The sequence below is a fragment of the Eschrichtius robustus genome, chromosome 18 (genome assembly GCF_028021215.1).
Source record: "Eschrichtius robustus isolate mEscRob2 chromosome 18, mEscRob2.pri, whole genome shotgun sequence".
Lineage (NCBI taxonomy): Eukaryota > Metazoa > Chordata > Mammalia > Artiodactyla > Eschrichtiidae > Eschrichtius > Eschrichtius robustus.
The window spans coordinates 70,689,951-70,703,397 of record NC_090841.1 but is presented as its reverse complement, the minus strand read 5'-3'; the positions used below and the strand labels follow the sequence as shown (position 1 = coordinate 70,703,397).

Below are 13,447 nucleotides of genomic sequence, written 5' to 3'. Positions count from 1 at the left end.
TTGTAAAAGTTTGCTGAACGACTATTTGAACTGTTAAAAGTATTAACGGTTTCAAAGAGTTTCTTGCGCCCCAAAGGGTAAGTTTTAGCAACCTAAAATAACTGTGTATGTATACTTTCCTGCCCTCTACCTAATAACCTAAAAGCAGGGTACTTTACCTACGTCTCTTTTACTAGTGGTTAAACTGAAAACCTTGAGTTTAAGGTGGTAAGAGGTCAAAGTTTTCAAGATCTGCCCTAGGAAGAAAACGCCGGTTTCTCCTGTTGTCTGCTCCTTTTAAGTCTTTAAAACAATCTCAGAGAAACTAGTGGGATCTTACATATTTTTTGCACATTAAAATTCTTTTTTACACTTAAATGGTAGACATTAACTGTCTCAACCATCACAGCAACTCCTTATTAATGCAGTTTACGCGGTTCTGGGTGTTAAATCCCACAAACAAGGAAGCGACTGCTAACCGTGAGGTTAAAACACCTAAGTCCTAGAAAGAACAAGTCCTCATAACCAACCAGGGTTCCATAAAAGTAGAAAACGGGAAGCAATGAAAGTACAAGTTACTGGAAGACCTGGCCGTCCCCTTCCTTGGAGGCGGGACACGGGGCTGTGAGCGGACACTCGCCCGTGGAACGCTCGCTGACCTGCACGCCTCCAACGCCAAGCGACCGCCGTACGCACACAGTCCCTGTTCCGGGAAAACTGAACCCACCTGCTCGTGCTACCTGGCCCGCCGAGTCCGCCAGAATCTACCCCGCTACGGAGGCCGTTCCAGAGCCTGCGCCCCACAGCGCGGCCAACCCCACACGCTTCTGGGGACACCCGACCGCACCCACTGCTACGCCCCCTTCCCCTGGGACGCCGGCTCCCCCCGGCAGGGGGAGGCTTCCTCTTCCGACTGTGCACCGGGGGGGGTCCGCCAGGCCGCACCCACCTTGCACTCGTCGCTCTTTTTTTCTTCCTCGCAGAAGTTGACGGGCGCCAGGCCGGGCAAGTAGAAGGCGGCGCTCCGACGCGGGCCCGGGGTCGCCCCCAGCAGGAGCAGCGACAGCAGCAACTGCCACCGAGGCGGAGACGGCGCCGACAGCCTCGCGCTCATAACGGCTGTTTCGGGGAAAGGGCAGCAGAGCCGCGGGGGGTGAAGAGGGAAGGAGGGACGGGGAGGCTCGGCGACGACAACCAGGCCGCCGGAGCTGAGCCAGACCGGCCCCGCGACGGATAGTTCCGGTTGCGCTAGGAGACACCGCGGGCTCCGCAACACACTCCGAAGCGGACCTCGACGGAGCATGCGCAGCACCGCCTGCACATGCTCAGTGAGAGCGGCCGCAAGCGCCCCGAGGAGTTTCCGGGAGGGAGAGTGGAGGAAATCCACTTGCCAGGTTTTCAGCGGGTCGGCTGGGGTGTTTGCCGCGGGAGAGGGTCCAGCGCTCACGTTCCTGTTCCAAATTCCGATCTAGAGCCCCCTTGGGGCGTCGTGGAGCGTCTCACTTGCCCAGCGCCCCGTGCTTGCTGCCTTGCCCCGGTTTTCCACGGTTTCCTCACTACAGTGCCCAAGGCACACCAGCCCCTATTACAGAGGTGGTGCTCCAAAAAGTACTTGCTGATGGAGGCTGAGTTGGTGGAGGGAAGAAGTTTGGGAGACGGTTGGGTGCAGGATAAGGAAACCAATAGGGAGGAACTAGCCACAAATCTTCAAATAGACAGCTCCTCAGAGGTGTGTGCACGGACAGGTTCCCAGCATTGGATGTGGTGGCTCATTCTTGCGTGGGACAGTGATTGTTTGCATAGACTAAACAAGATCTCTTTAAAGAGGTGAGTGGAAATGAGGTGGGGGGAAAAATGGGAGTAGACAAATAGGAGCAGGGAGTGTTGACATTTCTTTGCAAAGGAAGGCAGGAGCACACCTGAGAGCCCAGTGAGAAATGTAGTTCCAGCAAAATAGAAATCTGGTATGATCATCCCTGGGCAAGTTTCTGTCACTTTTCCTATTGAAGTGATGCGATGTCCGTTTGTATATGCACAGACGTACTTGTGTGTGTTTGTGTGGTGCATTTTGAGTATTTTCATGGAGAAACTTGCTTTTCGTGACAAAGGAAAACACACAACATAAAAGACGTGAGTTAAATTTTATTCGGGGACTTTACTGAGGACCATAGCACAGGAGACCGCCTCTCAGATAGCTCTGAGGAACTGTTCTGAAGAGGTAAGGGAGGAGCCAGGATATATAGGAGTTTTTTGGCTAGAAGAAAACAGGTAGGCCAACATCAAAAGGTTACTGCTAAACACAGAGAACAGACATCTCAAGTTAAAGGTTTTAGTGCTTTTGTATGTATGAGAAGATGCAAGAATCTGAGTTCACTGAAATTATTCCTTAGGTATGCATCTTAACTATCCAGGGCCAGTATATAAAGCACAGAATATTTTTTCTCCATCCTGAATTCCCCTCAGGGTGCACTGTTGGTGCACGACTGCAGTAGCGAATAGCTTGATCCTTGTAGAACTGGACTGGTGGGCAACAGTCTTTATAAAGTCAACTCCTTTGAGCTTTAGAGTTCAATCGAATCTGCAGAAGAGTGCACCAACTTAGAGTACATAAGCAAGGAATCATAAACCAGAAGTACCTCCTGCTCAGAATTCAAGAATTGGCAAGTCAGGACTTCCCTGGTGGCGCAGTGGTTAAGAATCTGCCTGCCAATGCAGGGGACACAGGGTCGATCCCTGGTCCGGGAAGATCCCACATGCCGCAGAGCAACTAAGCCCGAGCACCACAACTACTGAGCCTGTGCTCTAGAGCCCGCGAGCCGCAACTACTGAGGCTGCGCGCCACAACTACTGAAGCCTGTGCGCCTAGAGGCTGTGCTCGGCCACAAGAGAAGCCACTGCAATGAGAAGCCCACGCACCGCAACGAAGCGTAGCCCCTGCTCACCGCAGCTAGAGAAAGCCCGCGCGCAGCAACGAAGACCCAATGCAGCCAAAAGTAAATAAATAAATAAATATTAAAAAAATAAATAAAACTAAACTTTCATAAAGTTATTAGAAAAAAGAATTGGCAAGTTTGCTAAGTGGACAATTCAGAAAAATATGGAGACCCATGCAATCCTATCTAAATTCTTGTGGGGATCTGCACATTTCCCCCCCCCCCCGGAAAGTTTATAACATTTATTAAATTTTCAAAGGAATCTATGACCCTTCAAAAAAAAGGCTAAGACCCACTGTTCTATTCTGTGGCATAACCAGAACAATGAAGGAATTCTTCCTTGCAAAGGTAGTTTGCACTATGAACTCCAGCTTTGGAACACTACTGTCTAGTTATGTGGACCTTGAGCAAGTTAATACACCAAGTCCCAGATAATAGGGGAGAACTGGGAAGTAGAGAGAAAAGGATGTCCATCTTCTTTAGTTTGTTGTGAAGTTTAAGGGTTGGGGGGGGGGGGATGCACATTAAGTGCTGGGCAGAGGAAAGGCAGCCATTTTTATAACCCAAACGGGGGTGAGGGTGGGTAGAAAGGTGAGGGGGGCCTGAGCAGTGAGATCGTGTCTAGGTCACTTCTCCCTCGAGCAAATCAATTAGCATATTTGTTGAAGTTACTTGGGCCAGGGAAAAGAATTTATAATATTCTATACTTGAAGTCATAGAGATTTCCAACGTAATAAGTAAGAAGAAGCAATGTTCTCTCCATTTAGAAAGGAAAGGGGCAAGACAACATTTTTTGTTCGCTATCTTCTAGTTACCTGGTGCCACTAAATACTTATTTTCACTATCTCACCGCTCCCATCCCAACCTTTTCCTCTTCCAGTGTTCCACAAAGCAGGAAATGGGCACCGCTGCCCACCTGCTTCTCAGGCCAAAAACCTGGGAGGTAACCTAAATTTCTCTTTCCCTCACTCCCCACATACAGTCCTTCAACAAGCTGTGCTCGCTGGGCCGCTAAACTAGACTAAATCCTTTCAATACTTTCCATGTCCACAGCTACCCCCTAGTCCAAGCCAAAATCTTAGTTCTCTTGCACTAGTACTTACTGCTATTAGCCTCTCAGGTTCCACTCTTGACAACAGCGATCTCATAAAATCTTTATCTCCCTCAATTCCACTCTTTGGCTTAACCCTGGCACCCCACAGTACTTATCACTACCTGGAATTAACGTGGTTATTTGTTTACTGTCTCACTCCCTGTTTACACGTAAACCCCATGGGAGTAAGGACCTCTTCTCTACAACCCCAAGCCTAGAGCAGCGTCTGGCACATAAAGGAAGGGCAAGTAACCGCAAAGCACTACAGGACTGGTACTGGCCGGACCGCATAAACTCTAGATCTGAATTTAGACTCTCGGACTTTTCAGCGCCGAAGTAAACCTGAGGTTTTCCACACGCGTTTAACCGCCTCTATTCACAGAGGAAAGAAGGGGGACTGACTGCCCGCAGTCAAACGGCCACTCATTGAGACCGAGCTTGCTGCAGTGGGGATGTCTAAGGGCGGGTGGTCCCTAACCTTCTTCCTTCCAAACCAAGCCACCGCCTCTATCTGCCGAGCTCAGCATCATCAAAAACCCGGAGAAACGGAGTCTTCCTCAGTAAAAATGGTCACCGGACTCCAGGCGCAATCCGGCCCGCCCATTGCGCGAATCGCGCGTGCGCACGGCCAACCAGCCGCACCTCGCCAGCCCCTACCCCGGCGACCTCTTCCCCGCTTCCGCCTCCAGAGTTCAGACACGTCATCCCGCAAGGCCGGGCCTAGTGGGAGGGGCCGCAGGGCGGGGCTCGGCCGCGGGGCGGAGCGAGCTCCTTACTTCCGGATCCGGCCTGGCCCCGGGTTCTCTCGGTTACCTGGCGCCGCTGTCTGCCAGGTATCCCGGAACTGGCGTGGGAAAAGCGCCGCGCTCCTCAGTCAGGCCGCAAAATGGAATCCCTTCTTTGTGGGCGCTTTTACCCTGGGCGCTGCCACGCAGAAAGGCTGAGTGGGGATTCTAGTTCCAAACTAGGAAGAAATGAAGTTTTGCTTCCATCCTCCCCTTGACTGTGACGCTTCCTTTCTCCCAGTACTAATACTTCTGACTCGGCTGTAAAACTTGAGGGATTGGATTTTCTCCTTTCCTCTGCTACAGGTAGCATTTGCCGGCTCCGATTTAAGGCTGTTAACAATCTGGCGTTTGTTTCTTCCACCCCTTTACGCCAAAGTTATTTGGACAGTGTGTTTTTCCGCATTTCCCACGTCTTCTGTGTCTTTACTCGCAAATGAAATATAGGATGCTCAGTTAAATTTTAATTTCAGATGAACAATGATTACATTTTTAGTCTTTGTACGTCCCAAATATTCCATGGGACATGCATATATTTAATCTGGCAACCCTACTTCTGTGTCACATTGTAGGAAGGGCAGCTGTACTCTGCTCGTTGTGTGCCTGTAGTGATTTTTTTAGAAGATAAAAATCACCTCATTGCCATTCTATATCTGATATAAAATTGTGATAGTCCAAGGGACAAAAAGTCAACCATTGTCCTCTTCCCTCCCATTCTAAACACTGAAACTTGCAAATAAAATTGGCCCTGAGGCTGTAAACACAACTCATGGTAGTTCAGAGCCAAGGTATCTTAAGTTTTAAGATGAAAAATGGTTCCAGGACAACATGATTTGTAGGCTAAAAGTAGGAGTTGTAACCAGAAGAGGGATTATTTGGCCAGCAGAACCTGGGAAAATGAAAGCCACTGAGGCAAACACTAAAGTATAAAGACGCCACATCTGCCGTGGTTGTAGCTCTGTGATGTAAATGGAGGTATTCTAATCATATAGCCAATTCGACTTGCTCTGAATTTATGTCCCTACCAACTTTCTGCTTACAATGTACTTGTCATGTAGTTTGATTAGAGAGAGAGAATGTTTGCTGGATTCATGTAGCTGGTCTCCCCTGGAATTGTTGTTTTAACAACTATATTGAGGTATAATTTATATACCATGTGATTCACTCACTTTAAGTATACAATTCAATGAGTTTTAGCAAATTGACTGAGTTACACAGCCATCGCCATAATACGGTTTAGAACATCACGCCAAATAAGAGGACTTTTAACATTTATCCCCCTTTCCACATACAGCTCCAGGGACCACTAATCTACTTTTGGTCTCTATAAATGTGCTTTTTTTCTGACTCCTCTGGGTTTCTTTAAAATTATTAATTAATTATTTTATTTATCCATCATTTCAGTGTCTGTGGCTAGTATAAATTCACCCTAGAGATAGGTCTCTTTTTAGCGTCCTGACAAGTAAATAGTCGCAGGCTGTTGGATTATCCTGAGTTCCCCAATGTCAATGCCCTCCAACCAAAGAACACCAGGAACACACCAGGAACCACTTGACTAGTGGTTAGGTATATCACTAGTCGACTTCACTGCTTGATACAGTGAGGGAGGATGCACACCCTGGGGAACCATGGGGTGTCTCAGTAAGAAGGTGTTAGAAGGAGACTCATTATAGGATTTGGGGCTTGTGCTGCATGACCTGGGGGAGTGTTTAAAGAAGTGGAGCTTTGCTCTGGGTTGGACGCTGCCAGGAAGCAGTGGTAATTCTTAAGACTGGATACCTTAATAAGTCTTGTCTAGAAGGAGGGCAGACTAGACTGAGGCTAAAGTTATATAACTGGTAAAGAAACAGCAGGCATTACTCTTAGCCAGAGTAGGGGGATGTTTGGTCATTCTGTGGTTTGGACAATGTTCAGGGTTTTGCCTGTTGTTTAGACATAATTACAGAGGGCTCCTGTTTTGTCTTGAACATGATCAGAGAGGCCTTGCTGATGTTCATATTCTGTGAAATTGTTTATACTCAACAAGGCCTACCTGTGATTACCAGGCCAACTCCTCCTGTCAGGGGCTGCTTTGCACTTTTTCACCAAGATAATGCCATCTAGTGGGCACTTTGTCTGGATAAACTAGCCACCCATTCACTCCTCTGTGTCATTAGATATATTTGCATTTTTCCTGAAACTTCTGTGAAAAATATTAGGCCACTGGGTAAACCCCAATCTCAAACTCAGATTGTGATAATTTTTATGGGTTTTTTTTTTATTTTAAAGATTTATTTTATTGATTAATTGATTGATTGATTGCTGTGTTGGGTCTTCGTTTCTGTGCTAGGGCTTTCTCTAGTTGCGGCAAGTGGGGGCCACTCTTCATCACAGTGCGCGGGCCTCTCACTATCGTGGCCTCTCTTGTTGCGGAGCACAGGCTCCAGACGCGCAAGCTCAGTAGTTGTGGCTCACGGGCTCAGTCGCTCCGCGGCATGTGGGATCTTCCCAGACCAGGGCTCGAACCCGTGTCCCCTGCATTAGCAGGCAGACTCTCAACCACTGCGCCACCAGGGAAGCCCTTTATGGGTTTTTAAATAGTTCACCTTCATCGTGTAAGTGAGGCAAGTGAACAATATTAGTGCTCTAGTTGTTTGCTTTCTTTCATGACCCTGCATCTTTTAAATGCAGTTTAGCAATAGTTGCTATGCATATAACCAACAAAAGTTTCCTATCCAGTACATAAGAACTCTTATGAAAGACAACTAAGTAGAAAAATGGGCAGGAGATAAAACAGATACATCAGAAGAATAGATAGCGAATGGTCAACAAAAATGAAAACATGTGCAACCTCATTAATCATGAGGAAATTGCAAATTAAACCCCAATGAGATACGGCTACACCCACAGCAGAAGAGCTAAAATTTTAAAACCGACAATATCAAGTGTTGGCAGGGTTGTGGAACAACTGAAATGCACATCCACTGCCAGTGGGCATGCGAATTGGTGGAAAGTTGTTTTGCACACATATTCTATAACCCAGAAATTTCACTCCTAGATCTAAATGCCTATTTACATTTACCAAAAGATGTGTTCACCAAGATAGAACTCTAATGTCCATCTACAGTAGAATGGATAAACACATTGTAGTATAGTTCTACCGTAGAATACTACACAGCAATGAAGGCAAATCACTGTTAAACACAACAAGGTGTTTTAATCTCAGAAACATATTAAGTAAAAGAAAGACAATGAGAATACTTGTATGATTCCATTTATATGAAGTTCAAAAACAGGTAAAACTAATCTATGATGCTAGAAGTCAGGGTGGTGGTTACCTTTTGGGATCTATAAAGAGGTAGTGATTAGGTAGGCATGTGGTAGGGCTGCTGCAGTGCTGTTAACGTTCTATAGCCTCACCTGGGTGGTGGTTACCTGGGTGCAGTCACCTTGTAATAGTTCATAGAGCTACACACTTATGATCTGTGCACTTTTCTGTGTGTTATACTTGAAAAAAAGCTTATTAAAAGATATAATTATTGTGGGCTTCCCTGGTGGCAGTGATTAAGAATCCACCTGCCAATACAGGGGACACGGGTTTGATCCCTGGTCCAGGAAGATCCCACATGCCGCAGAACAACTAAGCCTGCACGCCACAACTACTGAGCCTGCGCTCTAGGGCCCACGAGCCACCACTGCTGAGCCTGCGTGCCACAACTACTGAAGCCGCGAACCTAGAGCCCGTGCTCTGCAACAAGAGAAGCCATCGCAATGAGAAGCCTGCACACCTCAGTGAAGAGCAGCCCCCGCTCGTCACAACTAGAGAAAGCCCATGTGCAGCAACAAAGACCCAACACGGCAAAAAAAAAAAAAAAAAAAAAAAAAAAGATATCATTATTGTGTGCTCGCTTCAGCAGCACATATACTAAAATTGGAAGATATCATTATTGTGAATAATATCATTATTGTGAATGATATTGTGAAAAAGTTGGTAATCATTGAAGTTGGGTGTTGGGCACAGGAGGGTACCCTTCTCTCTATTTTATGCATTTCAAATTTTCCATGATAAAAAGTTAAATATATATGTATACATATACATATGTTTCTGTGTATGTATATTTGTGTACCTATATATTTATGTATGTGTATATATTTATTTGTAAATGTTTGAGTTGCTCCTTGACTTGCCAATCTCTTCAAAAGTGAGTAAGATTTTCCAGAAACCATAGCAATATGAGAAGAGCCATGTAATTCTTTTATACCGTGTTGGATTTGGAATTTGGCATTAAAGAAGTTCAGCATATTTAGACAGTATTAACCAATGAAAGCAATATATCTAATATGTGAAACAACCTGAGTGAACATTTTTATACACGTATTAATGGAAATATGTTGAATATATATTATATGTATATTATAGATATACATATAAATGAAGAGAACAGGAGACAATATGACAATGTCTTTTACTACAGGTCAAATCCTATTAAAATGAACCTTGGCAAGGATTACAAATTTTTTATTTCATCGGAATGTTTTAAATATGCTAGAAATAAATGAGATTTGAATGTCATTTGTGAATTGTGTTTGAGAGAAATAAATACATCATTCTGTTCATTTTGCTTTGGACTCCTGACTAATGATTGATTTGAAACTTCTGAGTGTCACTAGGTATAGTTCCCTAAAATGAAACGTTGGACAAAGTTTTCAGAAAAAATGTCCAGAAAGGGAAATAAAGAGAAAGGGTGCAGGAAACAGGACATGATTGCCCAACAAACCATATGAGGCCTGTCACCATGATTATTCTTAAGTAGCTGCTGAATGATCCAAAATATACAAGTTCCCCCACAAGAAGAATATTTGAGTAACTTGGGGTTAGAATGTTTACTGAAAATAAAATGTGGACTGAGGGAGTTGGGGAGTGTGGATTGAAGGGTAACTGTATAAAAACAATTCAGTGGAGTCACAGTGTGGTCATGTTTTCTTGAGCACTAACTTTAGAACATAATACCCATGTGGGATGAACCTCACTATTGAATCTTGTTGAACCACCACAACTACCAATAACCACTTGTTTAAACATTTTAGAAGACTGATGCAAAACAGAAAAAGCCTGTAGGCAGACAGGAACACTTTAACATCCTCCCCATACCGACTGACACAAGAGGGAAATGGTTTTAATGGCCAGCCATCTGCCCAGGGACTTTTCTCCTATTCCTGAGAGGTTCTTAATGTCATGGAGCATAAGAATTACCATATAAGGTAGAAGGCAATACTCCATGCATTCTGAACTTTGAGAGCTACTTAAAGGACTTTTAAAGGCACTTTCAGCCTTATACAATTTTTGCCAATTGTGCTGACTTTAGAACCCAACACGCAATTCAGCCATGTTCCATGCGGTTTTGACTCTTAGCTAGGGTTGCAGGTAAGGTACAGGGTGCCCCGTTACCTTTACACTTCAGATAGTTTCTAGTATAAGTATATGTGTCCCATGTATATCTGGAGCATATTTATTTAAAAAGTATTTGTTGTTTGTTTTTATTTGCCAAATCCAGCGACCCTAACACTGATGGATCTTTGACTTGCAAGAATTTGAACAAGGACTCAAAAGGGGCCTGCACAATTAAGGTACATTGACATAAAACCGGGGGAAAACGTTTGCAGTAAGATATAGTTCTTATAGAATAGTAAGAAAACGATGAACTACCCCTATATAAAAGTATACATGAAGAGACACTTCACACACACACACACACACACACAAAGATATACAAACAGCAAAACGCATTGAAATAAATATTCAGCATTACCTGTAATGAAAGGATGACATATTAGAAAAACGACATACTTTTTTTCCGAGCTACCAAGGAAGCAAAGTTAAAAAGCAACAATAGTGCCCCATGTGATTTCATATCCGATCGTGAGACTTAAATATCCTTTTTGGAGGACAGTTTGCATTGTGTATTGTTTTAAAGCCTTTAAAATGTATATAATATGAAAGAACAGCTCTGCTTCTCAGGATCTGTCCCAGAGAAATACTTAGCATGTGAAAAGATTTAGCTCTAAGTATGTTCACCAGTGTAATGTTTTTAAAAGTAAAAAATTTAAAAACAACCTAAATGTTCAACAGAAGAGTTTGGTAAATAAATTACAGTAGTACACCCATGCAAGGGCATACTCTACAGCCGTAAAAGTTATATTGACAAGAAGTAATAACATGGAATGATGTTTAAGATACATTGCTAAATGAAAAAAGTATATTATAAAACAGCACGCACCTTCTGATTTCAGTTTTGTTTTCAGAAAATATATACACACTGTTAACAGAACGAAAAGACAGACTATCGACTGGGAGAAAATATTTGTAAATCACCTGGCCGACGAAGGACTTGATTTCAATATAAAGAACTCTCCAAACTCAACAGGAAGAAAACAAACAACCCAATTAAAAAATGATGAAAGGCTTGAACAGACACTATCAAAGAGGGTGTGGGGCTTGCAAATAAGCACATGCGTTCAACGTCAGTATCCAATAGGAAAATGCAAATTAAAACCATGGTGAGATACCACCATGCACCTATCAGAATGGCTAAAATTAAATGCACTGGTAATACCAACTGTTGACAAGGGTGTAGAACATCTGGAAACCTCATATATTGCTGTTGGGAATGCAAGACGATACAGCCATTATGGAAAACAGTTTGGCAGTTTCTTACAAAGTAAACATACACTTACCATATGACTCAGGAATCCCACTCCTAGGTATTTAAAGTCTAGAGAAATGAAAACTTTTGTTCACACAAAAATTTGTACACAAATATCTATAACAGCTGTATTCACAATCACCAGAATTAGAAACAACCAAATGTCTTTCAATCTGTAAATACATAAACAAACCATGGTACATTCGTACAACGGAATACTACTTAGGAATAAAAAGTAATGCGCCGTTGATACATACGACACCTTGGATAGATCTTATACACACTGAGCGAAAGAAGCCAGTCTCAAAAGGTTACAGACTCTGTGATTCCATTTATATGGCATTTCCCAAAACCCAAAGCTATAGTGACAGACGAGTGCTTGCTAGTTCCAGGGATTAGGGGTGAGGGAAGGTATGACTACAAAGGGATCATGAGGGAATTTGGGGAGTGATAATATTGTGTACCCTGATTTTGGTGGGGGTAACACAATATATGCATGTGTTAAAACTCATAGAAATAGGTGTTCAAAAATGGGGAAAAAAATCGCTTATATGTGGAATCTAAAAAAGTGGAACAAGTGAACTTTTTTACAAGACAGAAATAGTCACAGATGTAGAAAACAAACTTATTGTTTCCCAAGGGTGTAAGGGGTGGGGAGGGATAAATTGGGAGACTGGGACTGACATATACACAGTACTATATATAAGAGAGATAACTAATAAAAGCCTACTGTATAGCACAGGGAACTCTACTTAATACTCTGTAATCACCTATACGGGAAAAGAATCTAAAAAAGAGTGACTATATGAATATGTATAACTGATTCACTTTGCTGTACAGCAGAAACTAGTACAGCATTGTAAATCAACTATACTCCAGTCAAAATTAAATAACTAAATAAAAATGGAGATAAATGTATAAACAGAAAAAAAGAATGGAAGGACACACATGAAAATTCTTAGAGTGGGTTATTTCTATGCAGTCAGATGCAGGTGATTTCCTCCCTCTCAGTTCTGCAGTATTTCCATTTTTAAAAATAATGAACATATGTTTCATCTGTAAAAATATTTTATATAGACAGGTTATATGTATTTAAACACATAAATATATATATTATATATATTTACATATATATGTAGAAAGATTTTTTTTATAGGAAAACTTGAGTGATACCTGCCATTATTTCTTTTTGGTTCAGCCTTTTGTGGGCAAAGAAACTTCACAGTGCTATTGGAAAAATATCTTTTAGATGAGATGTTTCTTTCACTTATGAAAGCACTGGCAGTGCTCTCATCTTCCCATAAATCTTGTGCTCTGCCCTGGGCCATAGCACAGTGTCCTGGCCTCTGCTGCACCATTAGGTTTGTCATTAGCATCCGTTAACCAACAACTTCCACTTTGTGGTATGAGGCCAGAATTCCTTCTGAAATGGAAAAATGTTGGTGTGATGATGCGATCATAGACTAAGTACTGTATCTGTTTCCCTTTCACATCATTCTAGTGTGTCTTACAAATGGATCAGAGTTCTTATCAAGAATTAAGCATTAGGAAGCTGCCAGGCATTGCAATAGCACTTGGCTTATTTGATTTTGCTCTACAAAAGTAACCAAGTTATGCTAGGTGAAGTTTTTTGTTTTTTTTTTTTTTTTTTTTTAATTTATTTATTTATTTATTTATGGCTGTGTTGGGTCTTCGTTTCTGTGCGAGGGCTTTCTCTCTAGTTGTGGCAAGTGGGGGCCACTCTTCATCGCGGTGCGCGGGCCTCTCACTATCGCGGCCTCTCTTGTTGCGGAGCACAGGCTCCAGACGCGCAGCCTCAGTAATTGTGGCTCACGGGCCTAGTTGCTCCGCGGCATGTGGGATCTTCCCAGACCAGGGCTCGACCCCGTGTCCCCTGCATTAGCAGGCAGATTCTCAACCACTGCGCCACCAGGGAAGCCCTAGGTGAAGTTTTTAAATGGCTTTATCCAAAAA

The 13,447-nt window shown here is 43.3% G+C and overlaps 1 protein-coding gene across 1 annotated transcript in view; it reads right to left on the bottom strand.

The window, feature by feature from the left end:
• TM9SF2 (transmembrane 9 superfamily member 2) overlaps positions 1 to 1,289 on the bottom strand; it is a 58,877-nt gene extending 57,588 nt beyond the window's left edge. Inside the window, exon 1 of the mRNA XM_068526699.1 lies at positions 929 to 1,289. Within this exon, the coding sequence (XP_068382800.1) occupies positions 929 to 1,282 (354 nt within the window). The 5' untranslated portion in view covers positions 1,283 to 1,289. The remainder of the gene's footprint in view (positions 1 to 928) is intronic.
• Between the last annotated feature and the right edge of the window lie 12,158 nt (positions 1,290 to 13,447).